The sequence below is a fragment of the Plodia interpunctella genome, chromosome 14 (assembly GCF_027563975.2).
Source record: "Plodia interpunctella isolate USDA-ARS_2022_Savannah chromosome 14, ilPloInte3.2, whole genome shotgun sequence".
NCBI classification, from domain to species: Eukaryota; Metazoa; Arthropoda; class Insecta; order Lepidoptera; family Pyralidae; genus Plodia; species Plodia interpunctella.
The window spans coordinates 1,162,687-1,188,629 of NC_071307.1; the positions used below are offsets into that span (position 1 = coordinate 1,162,687).

Here is a 25,943-nt window from a genome sequence, read left to right on the forward strand (position 1 = left end):
TCACCCCGCATCTGTTTGTTCGCGATAAACTAAAAAAGTGCTGCACGGATTCTCATGCGGTGTTCACCAATAGACAGTGTGATTCCGGAAGGTTTAGGTATATAATTTATTATGTATTTACCCGAACGAAGCCAGGGCAGGCCGCAGTTTATTAAAAAACAAAGTAGGTAAACTCAAAAACAGTGCACGGATGTACGTTTAAATTGGTTAATAGCTATTGAGCTATTAAGGAAGGAAGCCGGCCTGTCGCGGCTTTGCTGACAACGCTACGGGCAGTACATGATGTATTGTCGGACAGAACGTTAAATTAAATACTCCAGTATGTGTTCTCCGACAGACAATACGTTTTTATTTATTTATTTATTTATTTATTTATTTATTTATTTATTTATTTATTGGTGAACACAACAGTATTACAACTTAAACATTCTTAAAGTAAAACTCCACATACTGTATACAACGGCTGGTTGTAAGACCAAAAGTGGGTACACACAGCATGATAAACAATATTGTTCAACAAGAAAACATATGAATATGACAGTAGATTTATATGAATTTAGATTATATGTAAATAGTCAGAAAGTTTGAAAGCAGTAGCATAATTTGGTTTGACCGGTTAGATACGATATAATACAATAAAATCAAATACAGTACTTAAATATAATTTAAAATTAGTTGAAATAGATGACAGAAAAGGTTGTGTTTTTTTTTGTTTTTGTGTGATACTAAGATATTAACAAGCGAACTTTGTATTTGAAGCTATTTAAGGTAAAGAAATAGATTAAATAACTCCCGTATTTTCCGTACTCCCATATTTTGTTACTGATGAAATATTATACATAAATGTATATTTAAAAAATGGTAAGCCCTTCTGGCATAATAGGGACCAACACTGTTTGAATGAGTTTCTTTCGGCATTTCTTCTCAGCAGTGGTCGTTCCGAAATGCTAGTAGTTTATAGCTTTGGTAAATATAATTTAATTTAGAATATGACGTGTAAAAGTGCCTGTGAATGCCTAATTTCTGAATAAATGATTTGATTTTGATTTTTGATTTCTATCGTCGGTTAAGAACAGAAATACACTCACCTGAGATTTCTCCGCATAATAAACTAGACTCGCAAATATCACTATACCAAGCACCAAGAAAAACACCAATAGAGTCAACTCCTTCGCCGAAGCCTTAAAAGTGTGCACTAATATCTTCAAGCCAGGACTGTGCCTCGTCAACTTGAACAGTCTCAATATTTTTATTATAGATATAAACTCTAAAATGTCCGCCTTGTCAACGTATTGTCTCACTACAGTTAGTTCCACCACTACGTCCATGTAAAAACTTAGTGTTGCTATTAAGTCTATGACGTTCACAGGTGAACGTATGAAGTCTACTATGTTTGGAGCCACCTGGAACAAAAAAAAATATATGTTTATATACTCAATTGATAACAAAGTAGCCTTAAAACTAATACATCTCATTTATTCAAAACCAATTGTATTTTACAACAAATCATAAAAAATACAAACTACAATTTAATATCAAATGCCGCCCCGAATAGTACCCGGATCAAAACTGCCCATTGTGCTTGCAGCATTCCCTTTCTGAATAGCTATGGACAAACTTTGAACCAGGTACTGCCCAGAGCGGTAGTCATAACCCGTCTCCCTCAAGCGACGTCCTATCTCACTAACAAATTCCCTGGCTTCTTGGCACCAAGACAGCTGTCTTGACCGCCACCGAATGTGGGGCATTAAATATAAGTTTGTAATTTAAGTTATTAACTAAGAAATGTATACCAGTGGACAATAATTGTTTTGGAGATTTGGTGTGAATTCCATGGCTCCCTCTTTTAGCCAAATGATGATTTTGCCAATGTCAAGGTTGAGAAAGATTTAGAGATTATTACTAAGAATTATAATCAGTTAGAAATTCTACAGCAGCAATTGATCGGTATTCAAGAGCAGGGTAAAAACCTAACACCTAAGTGCCAGAAGAACCTGTATTGCAGGTCATCAGGTTCCCCGCTCGGTATGACTCAATATTATACGGTAAATATACGTAACTTACTCGTAATATTATACAATTTTGTAATTTTACAATAACGAAGAACGAACGAATTATAACGTTACATTTTTACTTAATAATTTACCGACGACTTCAAATATCTTCAAAAAAAAAAATACATGCGTGCACATCGTGCTTTGATTATTATAAAATTCGATATCGTTATCAATTGTCTACCCGGGTACATTCGAAGCTGTGGCGTCCCAAAGCCAAGGATTCGCGTAAAAAAATAACCATCAAATTTAGAAGATTTGAATATGATTTCACGAACAGACAGGGAACTGACGACAGCCTACTTTGGAAATGCTATTGTTGTCAGCTATTAAGGCGTCCCTTAATCGCCTCGTACGACATCCACGGGAGGATATGCCCACACGCGGCCACGATAACAAATAATGTTTGGCCCTAGCATGGTGCAGTATCCTCATAACATATGTAATTGATTTATGACATTATTACGTACGTTTTGTACATTTAGCTTTTTATTTGTATTTTTTGTGTAACAATTTTCAATACATTTATTGGAAATACACCTAAATACACCTACTTTTTATTTATTCATTTAAATTTTGTCATTTTTAATAATGATGTAAATTCGTCCTACTAATTTTTAATATATGTATAAAACCTATATTAATTATTATGTATAATTGACGTCCTTGGAGAAAAGGCCGCAGTGAAGTTTGTTGCGCCGCTTCTTCTTCACCTGCGCCTTGGAAGTCGGCAGTAGAATTAGTTTAAGTAATTTTTTGACGTCAATAAGTGATGTATATCATCCTAAATTGAATAAAGAATTTTGAATTTGAATTTGTAGGTATAATGGTAAGTGCATGGATGTAAACAATCCTAAAGGTTGCCTAATCGGATTTTTCACCTGAATCAGGCTTACACGTTTTGCCCCGAAAGGGTTGAATAAGAAGTGTTAATTGCCTTGTTTGTTTACCCCTCAGATTTGTTATATTTTTGGTTTCAGCACTTTATACCGGGTCTATTCGACCCTCTCGTGCTGATCCGAATGGATTATTATTAATATAATTTAATTAAATTAAAAAAGGTCAAAACTAGATTTGAATTTTCATTTTTATACTAACTTTTGCCCGCAACCTCGCTTTAAATTCGTATTCCTATTATTATCATCTATATCTCGGGTTCTAAGCAACATATCGTGATGAAACCTATACCAGATTTCAAGTTAGACCATCCCCTATACCTATCAAATAAACGAATTATATATCTATCTACAACCGCATCCATTTTCATCCAGTATTTTTTGTGTGACGCGCGAATGACAGACAAACAGAGAATACATCGAAAATAAATTGTTTTGACTTAGAATAGGCTTAGTATAGACCTTCCATAAATAATTTTCTTTAATATCTCCTACGTACAGACATAGCTCAATTAGTTATTGATATAGTTGAGTAGTAGCAGAGATTTCACCAGTTTTTTATTTGGATGTTTGGTGACTTTGACATGACTATGATCAAAGCATTTATTCAGAAATTAGACCTTAGCAGGCACATTTTCACATTTAAATTTTATAATAGAACTTCTCAATAATCTACAAAATACTGGCGTTTCTGAACATAACACAATTGATTCCTGTACAACGGGTAATTATAGCTATCTCGCATTTTTCCGTCTTTAAAAATTACAAGTAACATATATGACAGACGGACAGCAGAAAATAAACAATACCGTTTCGTTACGGTACCATAAAAAAAGCTCCACGCGCGATTTAGTTCTTGTCGTAGACCAAACCAACGGATAGGGAGGGATGGATTGGAACCGGTCCAAATGCATCGGGAACATAAAAGTTCATTGAAACTTTTGGCAAGCTCTCCGTGAAGATTTAATAAAAAAGCACGCTTGGCCATTTTATTTGACCAAATGGCATATTTCGCTTGTTCACCACAGTTACGAAATTGGCCGTGTATTTTTGTTGCACTTGTGTAATGTCGATAGTTGCACTTTTGTATAGGTCGAATATCAAACAAGCATTTTTTATTTGGCACAAGTGAAATTGGGTTTTCTGGCGACCAAGCGTTACTGTCAATCGGTTAATTGTATTTGCATTTCAAAGTACAGTCGACAAGTATCTACCTACCTACATGAATGTTTTGTAAAAAATATATTTTTTTAATTCTAATACAATAGCCATGATATTTAACATAACCAGTAATTTTGTTTGATAGAATTCTATTTTGTTTTAAGATATATTAAACTTTTTATTGCACCATTCACAGAAAAATCATAACTTATATTTCGATAATAATTCTAAATCTTTATTCTTACATATTATAAAACAAAGACCTCTACCGCTTCTGTCTGTCTGTCTGTCCGCGATAAACACAAAAACCAATGCACGGATTTTCATGCGGTTTTCATCAATTATGTGAATCCTGTGAAAGGTTTAGGTGAAAGATTTATATTGTTTTTACCCGAGCGACTTTCTTCTCGGAAAATTAACTACTCCTGTGGAAAGTTCACGCGACCGGAGTCGCGGTCAAAAGGTAGAACAAACAAAAATAAATGAGCGTATATTAGATTTTCAGTTTTACCTATACGTCCATCTACTATTCTTTAATGAACGAAAGACAATCTGTCTCTTACAATTTCACGACTAAACTAATGGCTGATTTTCATGAACTTGAAGAATAGATTTATTTAATGGCATAAATGGTCAAGATCATTCATAAAAGAAGAAATAAAAGAAATTAATACCAATGTGCCGGTTGCACTAGTGTGTAGTTGACATATTATGTCATCACTGTCTTTGAATGTTTACCAAACTTTGGCAGCTTCGATATACATTGCTGGTTTTTCATTGCGGTAAATAAAAGCACTCATACTAACTACGCAATGTTCACGCATTCACGTCAGCATGTGTATAAGTTCGGCGACGGTATAGAGCTGGCATTAAAGTGTTCTGCAATCTGCTAAGCGTAGTCTATAAAGAAGTCCAATATGAATTTATATACGGTATGAGAACTAGTTCCTTGGGTCAAATTACCATATTAATAATCCTAGTTATCCACACGGGCTTAATTAAACTACCTCGGTTATGGAGGTGGACGGAGAGGTGTGGTACAAGGCAAAAACTTACAGCTTGTATCGGTAGAAACTATCATAATAGTAATAAAAATGTCAGAATGTCCAATTCGCAAAATGTCCAATTCGCAAAAAGTCCAATTCGCAAAATGTCCAATCCGCAAAATGTCCAATCCGCAAAATGTCCAATAAGCAAAATGTACTATTCGCAAAATGTCCAATTGGCAAAATGTACTATTCGCAAAATGTCCAATTCGCAAAATGACCAGCGTTTGCAGAATGTGCAATATTCTACCTACCTATCACAAAAGACGTAGAATTTATAACCAAACTTTTGAACTGTTTGTATGTCAGTCTATAGGTTTTGACTCTGACGTGCGTTCAATGTACGTCATTGAAACTACATACGATTGTTTCATTGTTCTTGTTTGCACCCCATTGCTCCGTCGTCCTCCCTTGACGTACGTTGACGTATGTCAATGTAAAAACTTGTTAAAAACAATGGAGCGAAAACGTGGCACGTCACGTTGGTGCAATAAAGCTAGGTTTAAGAAAAAACACTTCTTTAATTATTGTATCTCTGCGTACATTACTGTTAAATAAATAAATAAGAACTCTGTTTCAGTATTCTGTAAAATTTGCGTATATTTATATAACTACATCATTGTATGTCTCTATTCGGTTGGAATCTGTCAACTCAATTTTGAAGCAGAAATCTTTAAACGATTGAGCTGAAATTTTGTACACACGTTTGGTTTGGATGATAATGTATTATTATGATATGAGCTACTTAGGAAATAATTTTTCTATGATTGTTTTTTTGTCACACATTGAATACAATAAAATCTCTCTGACAACAGTAAAAGACGACAAAGAATGACTTTTTTGTAAAAAAAAAAGTTATTGTTACTTTATTTGTGTTAAAGCGTAAGGGTTTCTTGCCATTTTCATTGACCTCAATAGAATAATAAATTTTTCTAAAATATTACTAGGATATCGTCACTTTTGATTTGGACCACACAACCTTTCTTATTGAAAGAGATTGGAAAACCGATGTCGTGCTAACTAGTTCCTCCAACTATTCTTGATATGGTTAAAATAAAGTTCATGTATTTACAATAACATATAAAATAATAGGGTAAATTTTTCTATTAGAGTACATTCGGAGCTAGATCGGTCGACGGTGTAAAGGATATTGCTGTCAACAATTGGAGGACCCAGGACGGAGAACGTGGGTGAAGACTGAACGTACACCCAGCAGAGAGTACTCAAGGAGAGCAGAGCAGATGATGATCATACCGATTCTATGATTTTTCTTAGATTATACTTGTTAAAACAGTGTGCCTCGATTTTGGTTATCGATTATTTTCATGCTCAATTATAATGCTATCGAACGCATAAGTTTTTTCTTCACTCGCATATATTCTCAATAAACCTTATTTTTTATAGCTATAATGTCCCACTGCTGGGCAAGCTGGCAAAGCACTCCACCTACCCACTCTTCTTCGATGTATCCTGTGCCTGTCTTTGATTTTTTCCATCCATTTTCATTCATTTAACTCTTGTCGAAATCACTAAGTTTATCTATCCTTCTAGTCTTACTTTCTGTGCTCATCAGTACAGTCAACAGCACATAAACTTACCCAAATTCATTGCAAACTCGCCGTCATAGAGGTTCATGCAGGGTAACTAGTTGTGCTTAAGACTTTACATCTAGATATTCTTCCATTACATTATTACAAATTTGTAAAGAAACCAACATTGGACATTTCATATTCTGATTTCTGTGGTTGTAATATAGCTAACAAAACTAATCGGATTCGACACAATCCTATCCCCCTACCGCTCACTAATGATCGCGGTCAGAAGTTCTTTCTAAAAGTTAGTAGCTGAGAGTTGACCAAACTCATTAACGAATCTATTAATTCTTCCTCTGCCGGATTGGCGATGGAATAAACAGCTAAGTTTCGCTAGAGTGTTTCCATACTTACTAGGTTTCTGTTCAGTATTTTTTTGGATTCTGCATTAGCACTGTACGCAAACTGAGCATACCTATAAAGATATGCTCAGTGTGCGTACAGTGCGACTTTGCTAATCACATCTCACCATCGAGTCGATTTACAGTGATATGCAGCTAACCAATCACAGTGCGCCATTGTGAAGCGACGACATACATACCGCAATGTGATTGGTTCGCTACATCTCACTTCGAATCGACTCGATGTTGAGAAGTGAAAATTCAAAATGGCTGACAAATATTATGTAGCGTGAATAAAATTCGGGCCTAGAAACTACACAGCTTTAAATAAGGAGAAGGCACTGGCCTTCCTTACAATTTGGTAAGGAGTTTGGACAATTACCCACATGTCACGGAATAAATTCAAAAAATTTTATCGATTATTGCGAAATTTTGCACAGATTCAGAATTCAGAATTCATCAGCAGGATTGACAGGATTTTCATTGGCTATAACCACGTAAAAACGCCGACAAAGTCGCCGGCGGCCGCTAGTTGGAAATAATAATTATGAACACATATTTCGTGTGACATAAGCGAATGTGCTTATGTAATATCTTATCAAGACAAAAAAGTTTTGCCAAATTCCTTTTATATAGTAATGAACGAAGTTTTTAAGTATCCATTACGATACAGTCGAAGTATGCTTTTGTCAAAGAACACTCAGATATTTGTAGGCTGAAATATGTTATTTGTAACACGGAGTTTTTTTCCATTATACGCAGGCCTACCATCAACTTTTATGGAACGATTCAAATGCAGCCCAGTACAATTTATGACCCTGAAACGAAACGCGCATTACATATCAAATTGATGGTACGAATTTGCGATGCAGATCAGTTTAGGTCCTGAAATGAATCGCATTAAGAGATTCCCAGCCATAGATTTTACCTCCCCATACGACATGTCCTATAGGGAGGTGAAATCATTTTACCTCCCCGTTGTGGTATAGGGAGGTAAAAGCATGACCTTTTTTGAATTTGTTATATATCACACATGCTTTTAACTTAATTTTGAAAATAATAATGTGACGACAAATTTCAGGAATCGAGCGCGAATTGAACTGACATGGTCTCAATAGCTCAGTAGTTAAGAGCACTGTGCCAGATAGACAGGGGCGCGAGTTCAATTCTCTTAAAATTCTTTAAAAGACCTGCCAATCCGCAATGGGCCCGCGTGGTGGGTCATGACCCATACTCCTTATCCACTCATAAGGAAGTCCTGTGCCCCAGCAGTGGGAATATTTAAATGACTGTTGATGTTAAAATAAAAAAGAAAAACATGTTAAAACACAATTACATCAAGTTACAATAAAGTACAGTTTAAAAAAACATTCTAGAAAAGAAAAACAGTAGGTACGTAATTAGTTTTAATCACAAAGTGAACACTTAGTAAAATTAAAAGCATGCCTCTTAGTGGATTTACTAAGCTTAATTGTGTTCAAAAAGAATTTATTGTCGTAGCCTTCGGGGCTTAAAAAGTTAGTTTATTCATCTAAATTGACGACCTCGGTGGCGCAGTGGTAAAGTGCTTGCCTCTGAGCCGAAATGTCCCGGGTTCGATGTGTATCTATATATGTATTTATTATAAAATATAGTATTGTTGAGTTAGTATCCCATAACACAAGTCTCGAACTTACTTTGGAGCTAGCTCAATCTGTGTGATTTGCCATAATATATTATTGTATTTAAAAAATATGTATTAGGGTGAGTTGCAACAGCCAACTTTGACGTTTACCGTGAGTTAAGTTGACTGGTGCAACTCACTCTCAGAGCCATGTCCCATTACTCAGTCGTGCTCCGTCACTTTCACGGTGTCCCGAGATATCGATAATAATAAATTGTGAGCGGACGCACCAAATAAACGCGGGTGAAGCCGCGGGCAAAAGCTCATGTACAAAATGAGCAAATAAAATGAAAAAATCACAATTTTTTTTTGTTAAAAAGTCAATGCATACAAAACAACTGTCTATCTGCATCTTCTTCATAGTCGTATTCCTCATGGCTGAGGGTCGTGGTCATTACGTGGAATGAAACACACACACAACAACTTTCTTGGCATTATTAATGGAGTGGTTTGCCATTGCCTTCTTCATTTCACACACAAGTTAATAATAATCAACCAGTGTGAAGGTTTCCTCACGATGTTTTCCTTCACCGGAAGCAACTACTATATATGAGTCAGATTTGTATACAAGCTCATGTGGCACGAGTAGGATTTGAACCTGGGACCTTTTAATCCACAGGCGGGCGTCTTATCCATTACACCACCACCGCTTCTATCTGCATAGCAAAGAGGAAAAAATATTCAAACAAATAGAAAACAAACAGTGCAATTTTGAATTTAAAATCAAACAAGTTCTTTGATGTGATGTTTTCCATGTTTTCCAATAAAAATCATATATCACGATATTTCTATAGGAGCGAGAAAATATGAGCATATCTGAATGGCTATCAATATTCTGATATTGAACTTTTGTTATGTTTATTTAAAGTTTGGTCACTTCAAATTGAAATAGCTGAAAAGTATTTACCTATAACATACGCAAGCGTGGATAATTAAAATCATTAGTATAAAACAAAGTCGCTTCCCGCCGTCTGCTCGTCCCTATTCAAATTCAAAATTCTTTATTCAATTTAGGATGATATACATCACTTATTGACGTTAAAAAAATACTTAAACTAAGTCTACTGCCGGCTTCCAAAGCGCAGGAGATGAAGAAGCGGCGCAACAAAATTTCACCGCAGCCTTTTCTCCAAGGACGTCAATTGACAAATATAGGTCTTATAGATATATTAAAAATTAGGAGGACGAATTTACATAATTATTATGCTTATTTTTTTAAAACTACGCAACGGATTTTGTTGACAGATTTTTCATTAGGAAGGTTTAGGTATGTGTATAATGTGTAAATTGTGCGGTGCACCATTCTGCGGTCAGCTAATTACGCAAATGATGTCAATATAATTACTTTTAAAATCATGTTACATGATTTTAAAAGGAATTACGTCACATGTTTGTTTGCGAATCACATTGACAGGCATTTTGCCAGAGGACAAGTGTGTGAAGTGGAGACGAAAAAAATGGAAATCGGACCCTGGGCTCTGACGGTCAACAACTGTGGAAACAACCGGGAATACTCTGATGAGAAAGTTATTAACATTCAATGACTGTAGAAATAACACTACAACTTCTATATACAGTATTTTATACAAAAATCGATACCAACAAGTAATTTATACAGAATACAACAACAAATATCATACAAAAGCTCCAGGTTTCTTATACAAAAGCAATATTCCCGCTAGCAAGAAGCTGGCAAGAAACTATCCAGGCCGAACGGAATGCAATTAGACAGGACAGGACCAAAAAATAACAGAATCTAATCACGTTTTCTGACCAGATATTGACCAAAAGCAGCGAACATTTTCCGTCTACCCGCAAAATTCGGTACAATCTGCGATAACGAGACCGGAAACGAAAGAAAATAAAACGAGTAGTGGCGTATCGTGCCGTTGAGAGGCCCTGTATGGAGATTAGTTGGGGGCCCAAATAATGGGTAAAGTTCTCTCAAAAAAGTAACAAAAATGCTTACATTATTTTAAATATTTATCGATTTATCAAAGTGAATGACATTTGAAACGGGGAAATCCTGTAAAAACCGATGATACCAGGTTTTAGAAGATTGCAATTTTAGTTGCTGTCATTTCTGAATGGGGGGTTTACCGTTATCTCTTAACGCGAATCACTTTGCGACCTAAACTGATCTGCATCGCAAATTAGTGCCATCAAGTTAATATACGATTCATTTTAGATTCCTAAATTGGACTGAGTAGCATTGGAAATGTTTCATAAAAGTTGATGGTGGGTCCGCGGAAAAATCTATAGGCATGAGTGACAACAGTTCTTGTAATAATATATTTATTTTTTGATAAGCATAAGGTCATTTTTGCAGACACGTTGTGGGTTCATGTAGCCCGGAGACTCCTTATCATTGATACGGCAATTGATATGCCCCTGTTCAAAACCCAATACTCGATTTCACAAGGCAGTCGTGCATTCGGGAAATAAAACCGAGTTTCGCTTAAAATAAATTTTGTTTTAAACAGAATTTCATAATCATAAAGTCATTGTTGTAAATATATAAGTTGGCTTTAAGACTTTCATTTATGCCTACTTTTATTTTATATTATTATCATATATATTATATTAGCTTTTGCCTTTTGTGAAATATTTAGACTCTTAACTAATATGGTTTCCCCATACAAACTTTAAACCCCCTTTAGACCCCCTTAGAGGATGAATTTTGAAAAAGCCTTTCTTAGTGCATCCCTAGACCACATAAAGAACCTATGTGCTAAATTGGAAGTTCCTAGACCAAGTGGTTTATGCTGTGCGTTGATATGTCAGTCAGTCATTCAGTGTCTTCTTTTATTTATATAAATAAAAGAAGACACTGAATGACTGATTATATATATATATATATATATATATATATATATATATATATATATATATTAGGTCCTTACATATGAAATTGGCGTTTGGTAAATATCATCATCAAAGTAAAAACCATTATTATCTATGCACTTTTGTCATCTCATAGGTAGTTCATTGATCCCTTTACTAAAACAACCATTCGGACGGGAATCAATAAAATCTTTGAAGGCGGTTTGGACTGCCCTATCGGAGTTGAATTTTTTCCCTTGGAAGAAGTTATCCAAATTTCTAAAAAAATGGTAATCTGTTGGAGCAAGGTCCGGGGAGTATACGGTGGATGTCTTAGACATTCCAATTGAAGCTCCTCTAATTTGGTAGCCGTTTGATGTGCAGTGTGTGGTCTAGCGTTGTCGTGAAGCAGCAGTGGCGTGGAGCGATTGACCAGCCTCGATTGTTTAGCAGCTAGCTTTTGTATCATAGTTTGCAATTTCTGACATTAGACGTCTGCCGTAATCGTGTGACCAGATTTGAGAAAACTGTAATGAACAACACCGGCACTAGTCCACCAAACGTTTACAAGTATTTTTTTATTTTCTTTCTAAGGTATGGTAGGATATAATGAGCTTAAAGTGAGACGAGAAATGGCCATGGTATCGTACATCTTTATGGTACTAAGAGGAAGGATATACAATGCCAGTATCTTAGAACAAATCAGTATATTTGTACCAAACAGATACGTATGGCGTCATCGCCGGCCGCAGCTGCTAGCTGTGCCGCAAGGGAGAACCAACCTGGTGAAAGAGGCGCCGCTGACGCGGGCATTGCGCACAATTAATATCGTGGCTAATGATCTGGACCTATTTTGTTGCTCTTTGAATGATTTCAGAAGAATTGGACTATATGTGATTTGCTACAGATTACAATAGGCTCATTCTAACGCATTAGGTAATAACCTGTAATGTTAGATGTAAGAAATGTTAATAAATAAAAATAAAAAAAAGTATTTTTTTATTTTCTTTCTTTCCCAACACATTTCAATGCTAAACAAAATTGTATTAATTGACCCGCTGAAGCGTTCCAAGAAGGTTGGAAGCATTAGCATGTTATATGTTTTAAAGAAATGAAGAACCCTCAGAGAAAAGTGTAGCGAGTGAATGAGATAGCAATGTAATATGCACATGATAATGAATAAAGACAAATCTTTTCTAATTAAATTTATATTTGTCTACACGTGGAAGTAAAATAAATATTATTTATGTTATAAAACTCTTTAGTTTTGTATAGCTTTTGACTTCAAAAATAAACTATTTCATACAAACATTTCAATTTCAGGTGTATAAAGGATATGGGCTTGATAAATAGTTTGATAAATAGATTTTAATTTCTATTTATATATCTTTATATTCATTATATAGCTGTATCGGTTATTTTGTATCATTTTTCAGATTTTTTCTGTGCGTTTTGATTCTTTTTCATTAAAGGGGAAATATGTTATAAAACTTTTTAGTTTTGTATAGCTTTTGAATAATGAAAAAGAATACTAAGACACTTCAAAAATAAACTCTGTCATACAAACATTGTAATTTCTTTTAATATCTTAATAATTTATCTTCGATAGAGTAATAATATCTAAAATTATTTAGAATTTCCCAATTGATTGTGTTAATAATCCATTAGGATTATTTACACAATATATATATATAATCAATTTGGATAGATCCGACTCTTACATATTTTATAATAAAAAAATACAATAAATAACCTCTCAAAAGAAATATCCGGAACCTGATACGGGTGGGTATAGGAATTGACAAATTGTGAATATTTTCCGGACCGACCAAGCTTGAAAGGTGCGTAATAGATTTAACCGTTATTGAAACAAGTACTGGACTGAAAAATTACTCTATCTACGAAAAGAGAACGAATATAATTTTCATACAAACTTTCAACCCCCGTTATTGACCGAGCGAGCGAAGGGAGCGAGGTCTAACATTCTACTTGGGGCAAAAATATATTTTTTGTATGTATGTATATTATGTCTGTAAAACTTAGGAATTATATTTTCGTGGTTCAACAAAATCGATTCAGTCGTCTTTGAAATATTCACAATTTCTAGTAGGTCTTTTAGGTCTAAGTTCGTGGCGAACAACTAGTGGTGTTAAATATATAACATATTTGAAAAAATATTAACCAATGTTTGGGGGGTCTTTAACTACATACATATCAAATTTCATCATCTTTCACCAGGCCGTGACAGTGGAAGATACGGACAAATAGATAGACAGACTTGCGCACTAATATTAGTATAGATGCTGACCCCGAACTTGAAAAATAATTGAAAATATACCAAGTCTAGTACATGAATAGTCGTTTCTAACCCTTGCTTGTTTGCTCATCTTTCTCTGTGTATAATTTAGCTTGTGTAAGTCGATAATCCCGAGGCTCACGTAACTTTTTATGTACTTACTGTGTACCTAATCAGAAGGCGGCTTGCATATACATTCTTCATCTGTACAGGGTGATTTCTCTGGTATTGAGGAGATATGGTGTTCAGTACCATATCTCCTTTTCGTATGGAAGCAACCTTGAAATCGCGAAAACAAATGCTCAGTCGATGGTACTGAACAACATTACGTATGGAAGCAACCTTGAAATCGTGAAAAAAATGCCCAGTCGATGGTACTGAACAACTTTTCGTATGGGAGCAACCTTGAAAAGATCAGATGATCGATACATTTTCCGCAACTTAGGTAATATAATTTTGTATAGGACAGCTGATTTTTTTTCACGATTTCGTAGTTACTCCCATACTAAAAGTTGTTCAGAATCATGGACTGAGCGTGTAGACAAAATATTGCCAATGTATAAAAAGTCAGTTATGAGTTTTTCTGCTGATTCTAGTAAGCATCAGATTAACACTTACATTTATTTATTATATTATTATATTTTCATGTAAAATCTACAGAAAAACACACGGTCACAAGAGGCAGAGCATAAATATACACGATCTGACACGTCAAGACAAGCACCAGCAATAAAACGTGACATTATACCACTGATATGGGATATGTCTCAAAACGGATAGCTGTCTGTCACACAAGTTTTATTGCTAAAGTGAATAAGTCAGTATCATACATGAACGAAAAAAGCGGTAAGGCTGCGATCACAGATCAACAAAAATGGTGCGATGCGAGAATATCTAATGTATTTGTGGATTATGTAGTCTCAATAATCACTCAGCGTTGTATATATAAAATGCGGCGTTCAGTCGCTCAACCAGAACGTAAGGGAAGTGATGAAACTTGAACATTTTTGTATTTTATTTCGAGACATTTTGTCGCGGTCGAAAACCAAATAGGTACCACAATATATCGTTTTGAAGTCGTTAGAATTTCCGGATCAATTACAGAAATACAAATGGTCTTTCCTTGTTTACGAATATGAGTACAGATTATACAACTACATGAAATTAAATTATTTTTAGTGCAACAGCATAACATCGCTTTTCCAAAATGTGCATGATACATTATAATATTAAGACTGGTGAAACCCTAAGGTCGATCGACATCTTGACGACCTCGGTGTCGCAGTGGTAAAGTTCGTGCCACTGAACCGAGAGGTCCCGGGTTCGATCCTCGGTCGGTCATGATGGAAAATGATCTTATTCTGATTGATCCGGGTATTGGATGTATATCTAATCTATATATGTATTTGTTATAATAATAATAATAATATATATCTTTATTAATCTCACACAATTGTTACTAGAGGTATTATCCTTAAAACTAAAGAACAGTTTCCTTAATGTTAGAAATTGTGAGAGAATGGTGTCCGAGATAAGTTTCAAAGAAACTTGTAATATAGATCACCAAATATATGTTATAAAATACAGTATCGTTGAGTTAGTATCCCATAACACAAGTCTAGAACTTACTTTGGGGCTAGCTCAATCTGTGTGATTTGTCCTAATGTATTATAAATATATCTTGTGTTACCTAAAACCACTTGCACGGTTTTCATAACTAACGATAGCCTATCAAACTCAAAATTAAGAATAGACGTTGATTTTAACCGGCGCACCGCTGACGTTTGGATACTATGACGTAGGTACCTTGGTCTACCTTGCGTTTTTCTAAGCACGTTCAAAATTGACGGTGCAACCGACCCTGAGCAATTTATGTCGAAAGAAAAATCATTCGACCCAAAAGTTAAAAAAAAACTACACCCCAAATTCTGAATCTAATCTTTCCGTTCTTTTAGTTGTCTTATTATTGTTAGTATAAAAGCTGCAGATTAAAGAAACAATAGCATTTCCATTAGCTTATTTCAAGCTCAATGTACCACAAAGTCAATGTATGGAATTCTCGGTTCATTTGGCTCCACCGTGTAATCACATGCTGAGCACGCATTCAGGACATGAGGTGAACGGTAATGTCCTTGTCTTGTTGCATAATCGACCAAAATTTTCAGATAAGGAGAGGTAAGTAAACAGCAAAGTTTTGAGATAAAATATAGCCTAGAGCAATCTTGGATAATGTACCTTTCTAATGGTGAAAGAATTTTTGAAATCGGTTCGATAGTTTTGGAGATTACCCGCCTCAAATGTGCATACTCACAAACACTTAGGTACCTCTTTAAAATAATAGTATACATTAAGTATGTGTTTGTTCTTAAAATTAAAGTAAATTCGTCCTCCTAATTTTTAATATATGTATAAGACCTATATTTGTTAATTGACGTCCTTGGAGAAAAGGCTGCGGTGAAGTTTGTTGCGCCGCTTCTTCTTCACCTGCGCTTTGGAAGCCGGCAGTAGACTTAGTTTAAGTAATTTTTGACGTCAATAAGTGATGTATATCATCCTAAATTGAATAAAGAATTTTGAATTTGAATTTGAATTTGAATTCTTACTAAAGTACACAACTCACAAACCTCTTTATAATAATAGTATAGACTAGCGGGCGGTTCCGGCTTCGCTCGATTAAAACCATGTTAAATTATACATATAAACCTTCCTCAGAAGTCACACTATGTATATTACAAACCCGCATCAAAATCCATTGCGTAGTTTTAAAGACAAGGGACAACAATACGCGAGAAGTGACTTTGTTTTATATATTAACTACTAGATGTTGCCCGGGGCTATGCTCTCGTGGGAAATTTTGAAATAAATTATAGCTTATAGCAATCTTGGATAATCTACCTTTCTAATAGTGAAAGAATTTATGAAATCGGTTTGGTAGGTTCGGAGATTACGCGCCTCAAACATAGAAACTCACACAAACGCCTACCTCTTTATAAGTAGTATAGATTATCTATAACAAATTGCATCATTGCCAGCGGTTGAGCCGTGAAAGCGTGACAGATAGACTTTAATTGTTACAAACTAGCTTTTGAATTTCCTACCCTATACCCTTCTCTATTGCTAACTATATTATGTGAAGTTTAAGAAGCTTTAATGTAGATAAATCGTGAAAAGTTATTCAATAAAAAACTTATAAAAAACATTATAAAAGAAAAAATGTACTTTTGTTTGGGAATAGGAATTAAAAGACTAAATTCTATTCTCGATTTTGATGAAATTATAAATAAAATAAATAAATAAATATATTAGGACAAATCACACCTAATTAAGTTCGATTAACTCAACGATATTATATTTTACAAAAATACAACAAATACGTATATAGATAAACATCCAAGACCCGGGCCAATCAGAAAAATATAATTTTCCATCATGACCCGACCGGCGATCGGACCCGGGACGAACCTCTCGGTTCAGAGGCAAGCACTTTACACCCCTGCGTCACAGAGGTCGTCAATTTGGGAGAGACAGAGGTAGACAATGGAAAGTGAGATTTGTCAGAATCATGGCAAGTTGAAATCCTTAGTTTCTGCCTAAAGTATTCTTCATAGGTACCTTTTATATAAAAATTAATTGATCTGGTTACTAAACTAATAACTATAATAAAATCACGTACAAAATCACCTAATTATCCTAAATCAATAAATAAATGGTAATAAATTCAGCCAAATACCCACGCAGCTAATTAAAATGTCTTCAAAAGATCCCTAAATGCCCCCAAATCGCCTATAAAGCCTGTTAGCTCGTAAAATGCCCGAAGGAAGTAATTTTTAAGTAGGTCCACCGTTTAATCTAAGTGTATTGAGGTTGAGGAGATCGGTGTTGACCCATATCTGTTTTTTTTTTTAATAATCACTACGTAATTTGACTTCTTTTATTCTTTGATCATCAGATTATCAGTGTCAGATTTTATTTAAGTCGCCTAAAGGCATCTGACGTGACCTTGACGACTACTTACTGAGTGAACTGAACTGTCAACCAGTGTGCAGATTTCCTCACGATGTTTTCCTTCACCGGAAGCAAGTGGTGGTCTATGAAAACTGCTATATAATAGTCAGATTGGTATACAAATTCATATGGCACGAGTGGGATACGAACCTGATACCTTTCGGTCCACAGGCGGGCGTCTTAACCATTACACCACCACCGCTTCTTATTGTTTAATCTATTTAATGCAAATCTATTTCCATTCAGAGAAGATCGCATGGTGTGCTTCTTTCAATGTTACTCTTATACACGCCATGGCATGGCATAGCATGTACCTGGTCTTTCGGGGGTGTGATGCCACGAAGCCCGGGGTTAGCGTTAAAAGTAAACCTTAATTTAAAACAATTCAGCTAAATCAAATCATTTATTCAGAAATTAGGCCTTCACAGGCACTTCGGGCACAGGCTTCACTTTTTCACGTCATATTCTAAATTAAATGATGTACTATGAATTGAACCGGTCACCTACTTACGTCAATGCCCCTTGGGATGTCATTATTGCCTAGGCAGCTGTGCTTATGGCTATGGAGTAGAGGTGGGGCTACGGGAGAACCTAGTCTTGGACAGAACCATACGCCACCCTTCCTACTTAAACTTGCCATAATTGAGCATTAAGCTTGGCTGTGAGTCGAATTCTCATTAAACTGGGTTTTTTCACTACGAAGAAAATTAAATTTCCAAGAATGTGTAGAGTTTTGTTCGTGAAACATTGATTTTAAGTAATTATCGACACTAATAATATAAAAAATAAGGAATTTATATAAGATAAATAAAATATAAAAACCACGTTTGTTAACTGCGTTGGATGCGATGAAGTTTGTTGCGCCGCTTCTTCTTCACCTGCGCTTTGGAAGTCGGCAGTAGACTTAGTTTTAAGTAAATTTTGACTCCAATAAGTGATGTACGTCATACTAAATTGAATAGAGGAACAAATAATTTGTAATTTGAGTTGAAATTTTATTATAAAACTTTTATTTCAAAGATGAAAGTACACACCAACATAAATCGCCTTAAAATGAACATGATTGGTCTTACCAGAAATCTAATCAACAAAACTGAGACAAATCCAGGAGCGCGAATCGTCCCTGTGATCAAAGCATCCTAATTCTGATCAAACGGATCGTGATGAGCCGAGTTCAGAGGGTTCTTTACGTCTCTTGATCTCCCTAAATTAAGGCAAACATTTATTTTCACAGCACTCGTATTGTTTCAAATTTAATTTCAAAATTCTTTATTCAATTTAGGATGATATACATCACTTATTAAGCGTAGATGAAGAAGAAGCGGCGTAACAAACTTAACCGCGGCCTCTCCAAAGACATCAAATGTAGGTTATACATATATGTACTAAAAATTAAGAGGATACGAATTAACATATTTATTTTTTAAAATCAAAATTTAAATGAAAATTAATGAAAATAAAATTATTGAAAATTGTAAAAAAATTGATATATATGTACATAAAAAAACCAAATGTACAAAACGTACGTAATAATGTCTTAAATTAATTACAAATATTATGAGGATACTGCACCACGCTTGGGCTAAACATTATTGTCGTTCACATAATCATAATATACCTTTTTTACAAAGTACTTTTTTTTTTATAATTCCTAAATTTTTATCCGGAATATTAAGAATCCATTTAGGCAATTTATTATAAAAGCAAATACAGTATGTCACAGTGAGTATAATATTTTGACAAGGAAATATAAATAAGAACTCGACGACCTTGGTGGCGCAGTGGTAAGGTTCTTGCCACTGAACCGAGAGGTCCCGGGTTCGATCCCCGGTCGGGTCATGATGGAAAATGATCTTTTTCTGATTGGCCATGGTCTTGGATGTTAATCTGTATATGTATTAATTATAAAATATAGTATCGTTGAGTTAGTATCTCATAACACAAGCCTCGAACTTACTTTGGGGATAGCTCAATCTGTGTGATTTGTCTTAATATATTTATATATAGCTAATATTTAGATATTATTCTTGGTATACAAAGAAATAGGATTGTATTAGCATTTTATGAAGTTGCAAAGTCTCTCCTACATATTATTTTATTAATTTTAATTTAATTTTATTTATTCAGAAGATTAACTACGTCGCAATACGAATAACAATACAACAACTTAGTATTTAAATTAACGGTTACCTCTCAGCCTTTAATCATGGAAGCCTAGGTTCCACATTAATTTTGCCTTCTTTACATCACACGGACTTCGGCAACCAGAATTGCCAGACACGCATTAAAAGTTATTCTACCCACATATTTGCTCTTTTTGCTTAGCTCTTCTTCGTCGCCAGTAGCCCTCTGCGTAGTAGTTTGTAGCTTTTTGAGAAGAATTTTGTCTAAATTCTGAATGATTGATTTGATTTAAATGACTTGATTTTATTTGCTTACTTTAGGCTGAAGCGGAACAGCCAAACATTTGATCCTTGCGTAATTAACGTGAGACATGAAGTCTATTGCAGCGTAGGCAGCACAGCAGGAATTAGCCAGCATCATTCCTAAAATATCTCTTTTTTAATCTCCTCTCGTTCCAGTTTAGGACAATAACTTAAAGACGTCCTAGTATTAGTTCTAGACTGGAACGAGAGAAGATTCCCATAAGGGCCTTCCCTTACATTGATCGATTCCCTTACGATTCATTAATTATGATCATTCTTATTAAGCTTGTAGGTTGCAAGAAGCGGTGGTGGTGTAATGGTTAAGACCCCCGCCTGTGGATCGAAAGGTCTCAGGTTCGAATCCTACTCGTGCCACATGAGTTTGCATACCAATCTGACTCATGTATAGTAGTTTTCATCGACCACCACTTGCTTCAGGTGAAGGAAAAACATCGTGAGGAAAACCTGCACGCTTTTTGATTATTAACTTGTGTGTAAAATGGAGAAGACAACGTCAAACCATATTAATAATGCCAAGAAAGTTGTTACGTGTGTTTCATTCCATGTAATGACCACGATCCTCAGTCATGAGGAATACGACTATGAAGAATTCTTATTAAGATCGTGGGAAATCATCTTTTTAGTCACACGCGACACACTACATGTTACACTATACAGATTCACTTTAGATATTGCAACAATTGCTACCTCTTCAAAGCATGTGGTATCTTTTTATTAATATCTGTGTATTCGGCTTTGGGAAATTAGCTTTGTTTGTGTAATTTCGCATTTTCACCCTTATAATTATAATGACATAAGACCACTATGTCATCTATTAAGTATAGGGCTTTAAATCGACAAATTATGTGTTCTTCTCTCTCTCTCTCATGTTGCATGTTCTCTTTTTCGTCCGTGGTTGTGAAGCCGCAAAGCCCGGGATCAGCGTAAAGAAACCTTTAAAATTTTGAAGATTCGGCTGTGATTTTACAACTGGTCTGCCTGACGTCGACCCTCCATGGGAATGCTATTGTTGCCTATCAGCCGCCTAGGCTATGTGTCTTAGTCGCCTCGCCATATCACACGCCACAGATTACATAATCAAATGCTAATTACTGCTAATAAATATAGGTTAACAATAATTCAAATAATGATTAATTCGTTGGTTATAAATTCCGCCCAAATACTTAAGGGCCATCAAAAATTAATTAAAAAAGCTCCGTGGCTATTGTACATTTGGCTACAAAAAAAAACGTCACAAATATTTTTAAACCTATAGTGTTGAAATAGAACATATATTTCAGTAAAATTATGCGTACAGTTAGCAGCACATCAAATTACCCAAATTCATTGCAAATTCGCCCCATTTCCGCGGCATACAAATCCATGCTTACCCTTGATATGCGGTCGACTGTACTGTATCCAAAATATATATTTGGGCATCAGCAGAAGTATCAAAATCGGTCCAGCGGTAGAGCCGTGAAAGCGAAGCAAACAGACAGACAAACAAACAGACTTTCGCATTTATATTATTAGTATGAATATTATAATGTTGTGCTATTAAAAGTTCATTAAAAGGCACATCAAGCTACTCAAATTAATTGCAAATTCTCAACTATCTCAGCTATATATCAGCATATAATATCTAAGCCACAAACAGAGATGCTTGCAGCCTTGACGTGCGGCTAACTGTACCACGATCTTTCTTTCTTATCGAGTGTGGTTTTTTTTCCACCAGCATCGAGGCAGGGCGAGAAAACTCATCATGGGCGACTGAGAATGGATCAGACAGTGTCCTAACGGCTAAAAACCCCTTCCTCTTACTGGTCTTCCGTCACCTCTGACATAGTGGTCAGAGCCTTTATTATTACAGTATTTATGTCCTGCCTGTACTATTTGTTGCTATTTCTAAGTTATTTTTTATTCTATATATATATTCACATTATTTTTAATTAAATTATTGCTTGCTAATTTATCTGATATGCATATAAATAATTGTGTTTCTGTGGCAAAGGGAAGTCTCTAGTCTCAGCTTAAATATAAGTATAATCTGTATGTGTGTATTTCTGTACTCAAGATGTTTTGTGTAAGTTAAATGTGAAAACGTCACTATTACGGCAATTGGCAATTGATAAATGTCTCACTTAATTGCACTTTTATTGATGACATAAATTTCGCAAATTGCTGCTTTCTAGTCTGCAATTGTTAAAGCGTTTTCTACTTTGTTATCTGTCTAGACGCGATAATATATTTATTGTCTCATAAAAATATCTTTCACATGAGATTGACAGAGAAAATACATGTCGTGTCATTCACACGGGTTATTCCCCAGCCGTTAAAGTCGGAGCCCAGGGTCTGCTATCAAACACATTTCATTATTGAAGACATCATGCCAGGATACGTAATTTGATGGTTTACCCAAGACGTGGCCGTACCACCCTCTGCTTTGCCACGCATTGCACAGTTAATACAGGAGTTTTTCTGATAGTACACACCTATATAATACACTAGCCTATATAATATGGCAGTAGTTTGTGGCTTATGAGCAATTACTAAATAATATAAAATTTAACGTGAAGGAGTGCCTGGGAGGGTCTAATTTCTAAATAAATAATTTGATCTGATATACATATATATATTTATAAATATATGTATATCAGATCAAATTATTTATTGGACTGCTACAGTGGAGGTCCCGGGTTCGAATCCCGGTCAGGTCAACATCTTTTTCAGATTGACCTGGGTCTTGGATGTTTATCTATATATGTATATGTTATAGAATATAGTATCGTTGAGTTAGTATCCCATAACACAAGTTTCGAACTTACTTTGGGGCTAACTTAATCTGTGTCATTTGTCCCTATTTATTTATTTATTTATTATTTATTTATACACTAAACAACTGGTATTAAACGCGCATATACCTTTTTTGTTTCCCAAACGTTTCTCTATCAAATAGTAGTGTTATTTATCTACACTAATATACACTATTGTGTGTGTTTAAATTCAAAAGCTTTATAATTCCTCAATAAAATGGAATCAAATCAAATCAAATCATTTATTCAGAAATTAGACCTTCACAGGCACTTTTTCTCGTCAATCTTTATAAAGGTCCGGGACGTATCTAGTGCAGGGTAAGTTGAGTATTTCATCCTCAAGACAATTTATCCCAAGTAAAATAAAATACCAAAAACATTGAGCCCAAATACTTGCTGCTTAGCATAACCTCGTGCATAAAATGGAAGTTTATACCTACTCGAAACAACTTTGTTTTACGCAAATGATTTTGCATTTTCATATATATATATTTTTAGGTAAATGTAATAGTAAGTATTTTTTTACAAAAATGAAATTTTCGACACAAGCCTTTATATTGTCGTCAGAAAGATCTTGTTGCAATCAATGTGTGAGTAAACTAATGAGGAGAATCGAGGCCACTGAATGTCATAACAGAAATCAGACATTTAGAATAAAATCTGAATTCAGGGTTAATAATAACACACACAATAAGAAATTCGCATTTATAATATTAGTTACGATTAGTATTGCCACTAGATGTGCCAAGCAATTTGAATAAAATCTGGAAACAGTATTACCAATAACACACTCAATAAGAATAAATAAATAAATATATTAGGACAAATCACACGATTGAGCTAGCCCCAAAGTAAGTTCTAGACTTGTGTCATGGGATACTAACTCAACGATAAAATATTTTATAATAAATGCATATATAGATAAACATCCAAGACCCGGGCCAATCAGAAAAAGATCATTTTCCATCATGACCCGACCGGGGATCGAACCTGGGACCTCTCGGTTCAGAGGCAAGCACTTTACCACTGCGCCACCGAGGTCGTCAAGAAAGAAGCAAGATTAATATTAATACAACTAACATTTGCAATATTAATGCAAATGTAAAATGAAAAGGTTGACCTACATTTGAGCTTAGTAGCCGTCGCGTTTAACTCCAGCTAATAGGAGTGCAGACTGCACACTGCAAATATTATCAAACGTTGCAGGAAAATTGGGAATAACAGTCTTTCTGTCTCTCTTGCACGAAGAGCAAGAAAGCATGCATATATCATAATGTACACGCCTTCTTGTATAGATTTATAGTTCCGCTCCAAAATAGGTCCACTCCATATTCTACTGTGGATGTCCAAGGGATTAAATGACACATATCCGAGGCAGCTGATAAGGAACAATAGTTTAGCCAACGAAGGGTTGACGTCAGGCGGGTCGCATGTCAAACAGCTTAATCATTTCAATATTTTATGGTTAATTTTTAGGTTATATTTCTGCATGATATTTTTTGGCTAAATAGCTATATTATGATATAAATAGTACGTTATTGTTATTCAGACCATCTTTGTAAACCTTACGCGATTATAAAAATTGAACGTCTTTGCAAGAATTTAAGCTTTTAATAAAAAAATAAAACCAGTTTTGTCCAAATTCATATTATTATCCTGGTTCCTATTACTCCAATTTAACACCATTTTTAATTAAAAATTTGTAATTTTCGAAAAGTTTGGAACGAAGTCATACAAAATGTTCTTAGTTAATGTAAAGACACATTTCACAACGTGACTCGAAATTAAACATGACCTACTTTGTAAGGTCTAGGCCACGAACAAATACTAAGAACTTATTACCGCTGACAGCGCATTCACAACGGGGCCCGAAGCTTGGGTTTGCTATGTTTGCTATGAGAAAGTTCATGATTATTTGTTACTGCATGTAAAGATTTAGTCTTTTTTCGGAAAGTTTGATATCATTGTTTAAATAATGTACTGACTGCGGCTTCGCCATTGGTAATTTTTCACGGGATCTTTTTGTGGTGTGTTCTTGTCTAGTTTTGCATATATGTTGTATCAGTAACTATTCTAATGCAAAACTTCTCGACGATTTGTTATCTAGATAAAGCCGAAAAATTAATAAACAAACCCACTTTCAAATTAAAAAATATTAATTAGGATTTTAATAATTGAATTATTAAGACGTAATGGCATAAGTACTTCGTGAAATATTATTATATTTTAGGACCAAAAGAGGTGTCTGTTTGAACTTCAACAATCATTTAAGAACACAATGAAAAGTCTATCACAAGCAGGATCTGCTTTGATCAGATCATTTTTCATGTTAAATAACCTGTTTTTTATTGTTTCGGTCGCTATATTACAACATCAAATAAATTGTTATTACGGCGATAGGTAAGCCATTTTTAAAAAGGTTTTAACACATAATTTACAGTAAAGTTTCAAAACAAACAATCTCGGACAAGTGAAAATTATGATCATATTATCTGAGCATTTATCTGAGAAATGTGTTTACTTATACGTGGAATATGGGACATTATATTCAGGCCACAACGTAAACAAGTCTGGGTGCCAGATTCTAGTGGGAGAATAAATTTGTGAATGCCCGGGAAATCTTAAGTTGTTACCGTTCTGTTTCCGAGTGTCGTGTCTGATAAAACAAAGCACTTGTTTTATGGAGCCGGACTAAACAATAAATATTACTACTACTGAAAATACTGTAAAAATAAACAAAAATGAAGGAACTATTGTTCCAGCGACACCCGGGCTAGAATATGCGAATGAAGCGTTTTTCTTTTATACACTACCAATCAGGCAAACA

At 34.9% G+C, this 25,943-nt stretch overlaps 1 protein-coding gene across 1 annotated transcript in view; it reads right to left on the bottom strand.

The window, feature by feature from the left end:
- LOC128675567 (potassium voltage-gated channel protein Shaw-like) overlaps positions 1–25,943 on the bottom strand; it is a 174,906-nt gene that overhangs the window by 52,387 nt on the left and 96,576 nt on the right. Inside the window, exon 6 of the mRNA XM_053755049.1 lies at positions 1,089–1,403. Within this exon, the coding sequence (XP_053611024.1) occupies positions 1,089–1,403 (315 nt within the window). The remainder of the gene's footprint in view (positions 1–1,088; positions 1,404–25,943) is intronic.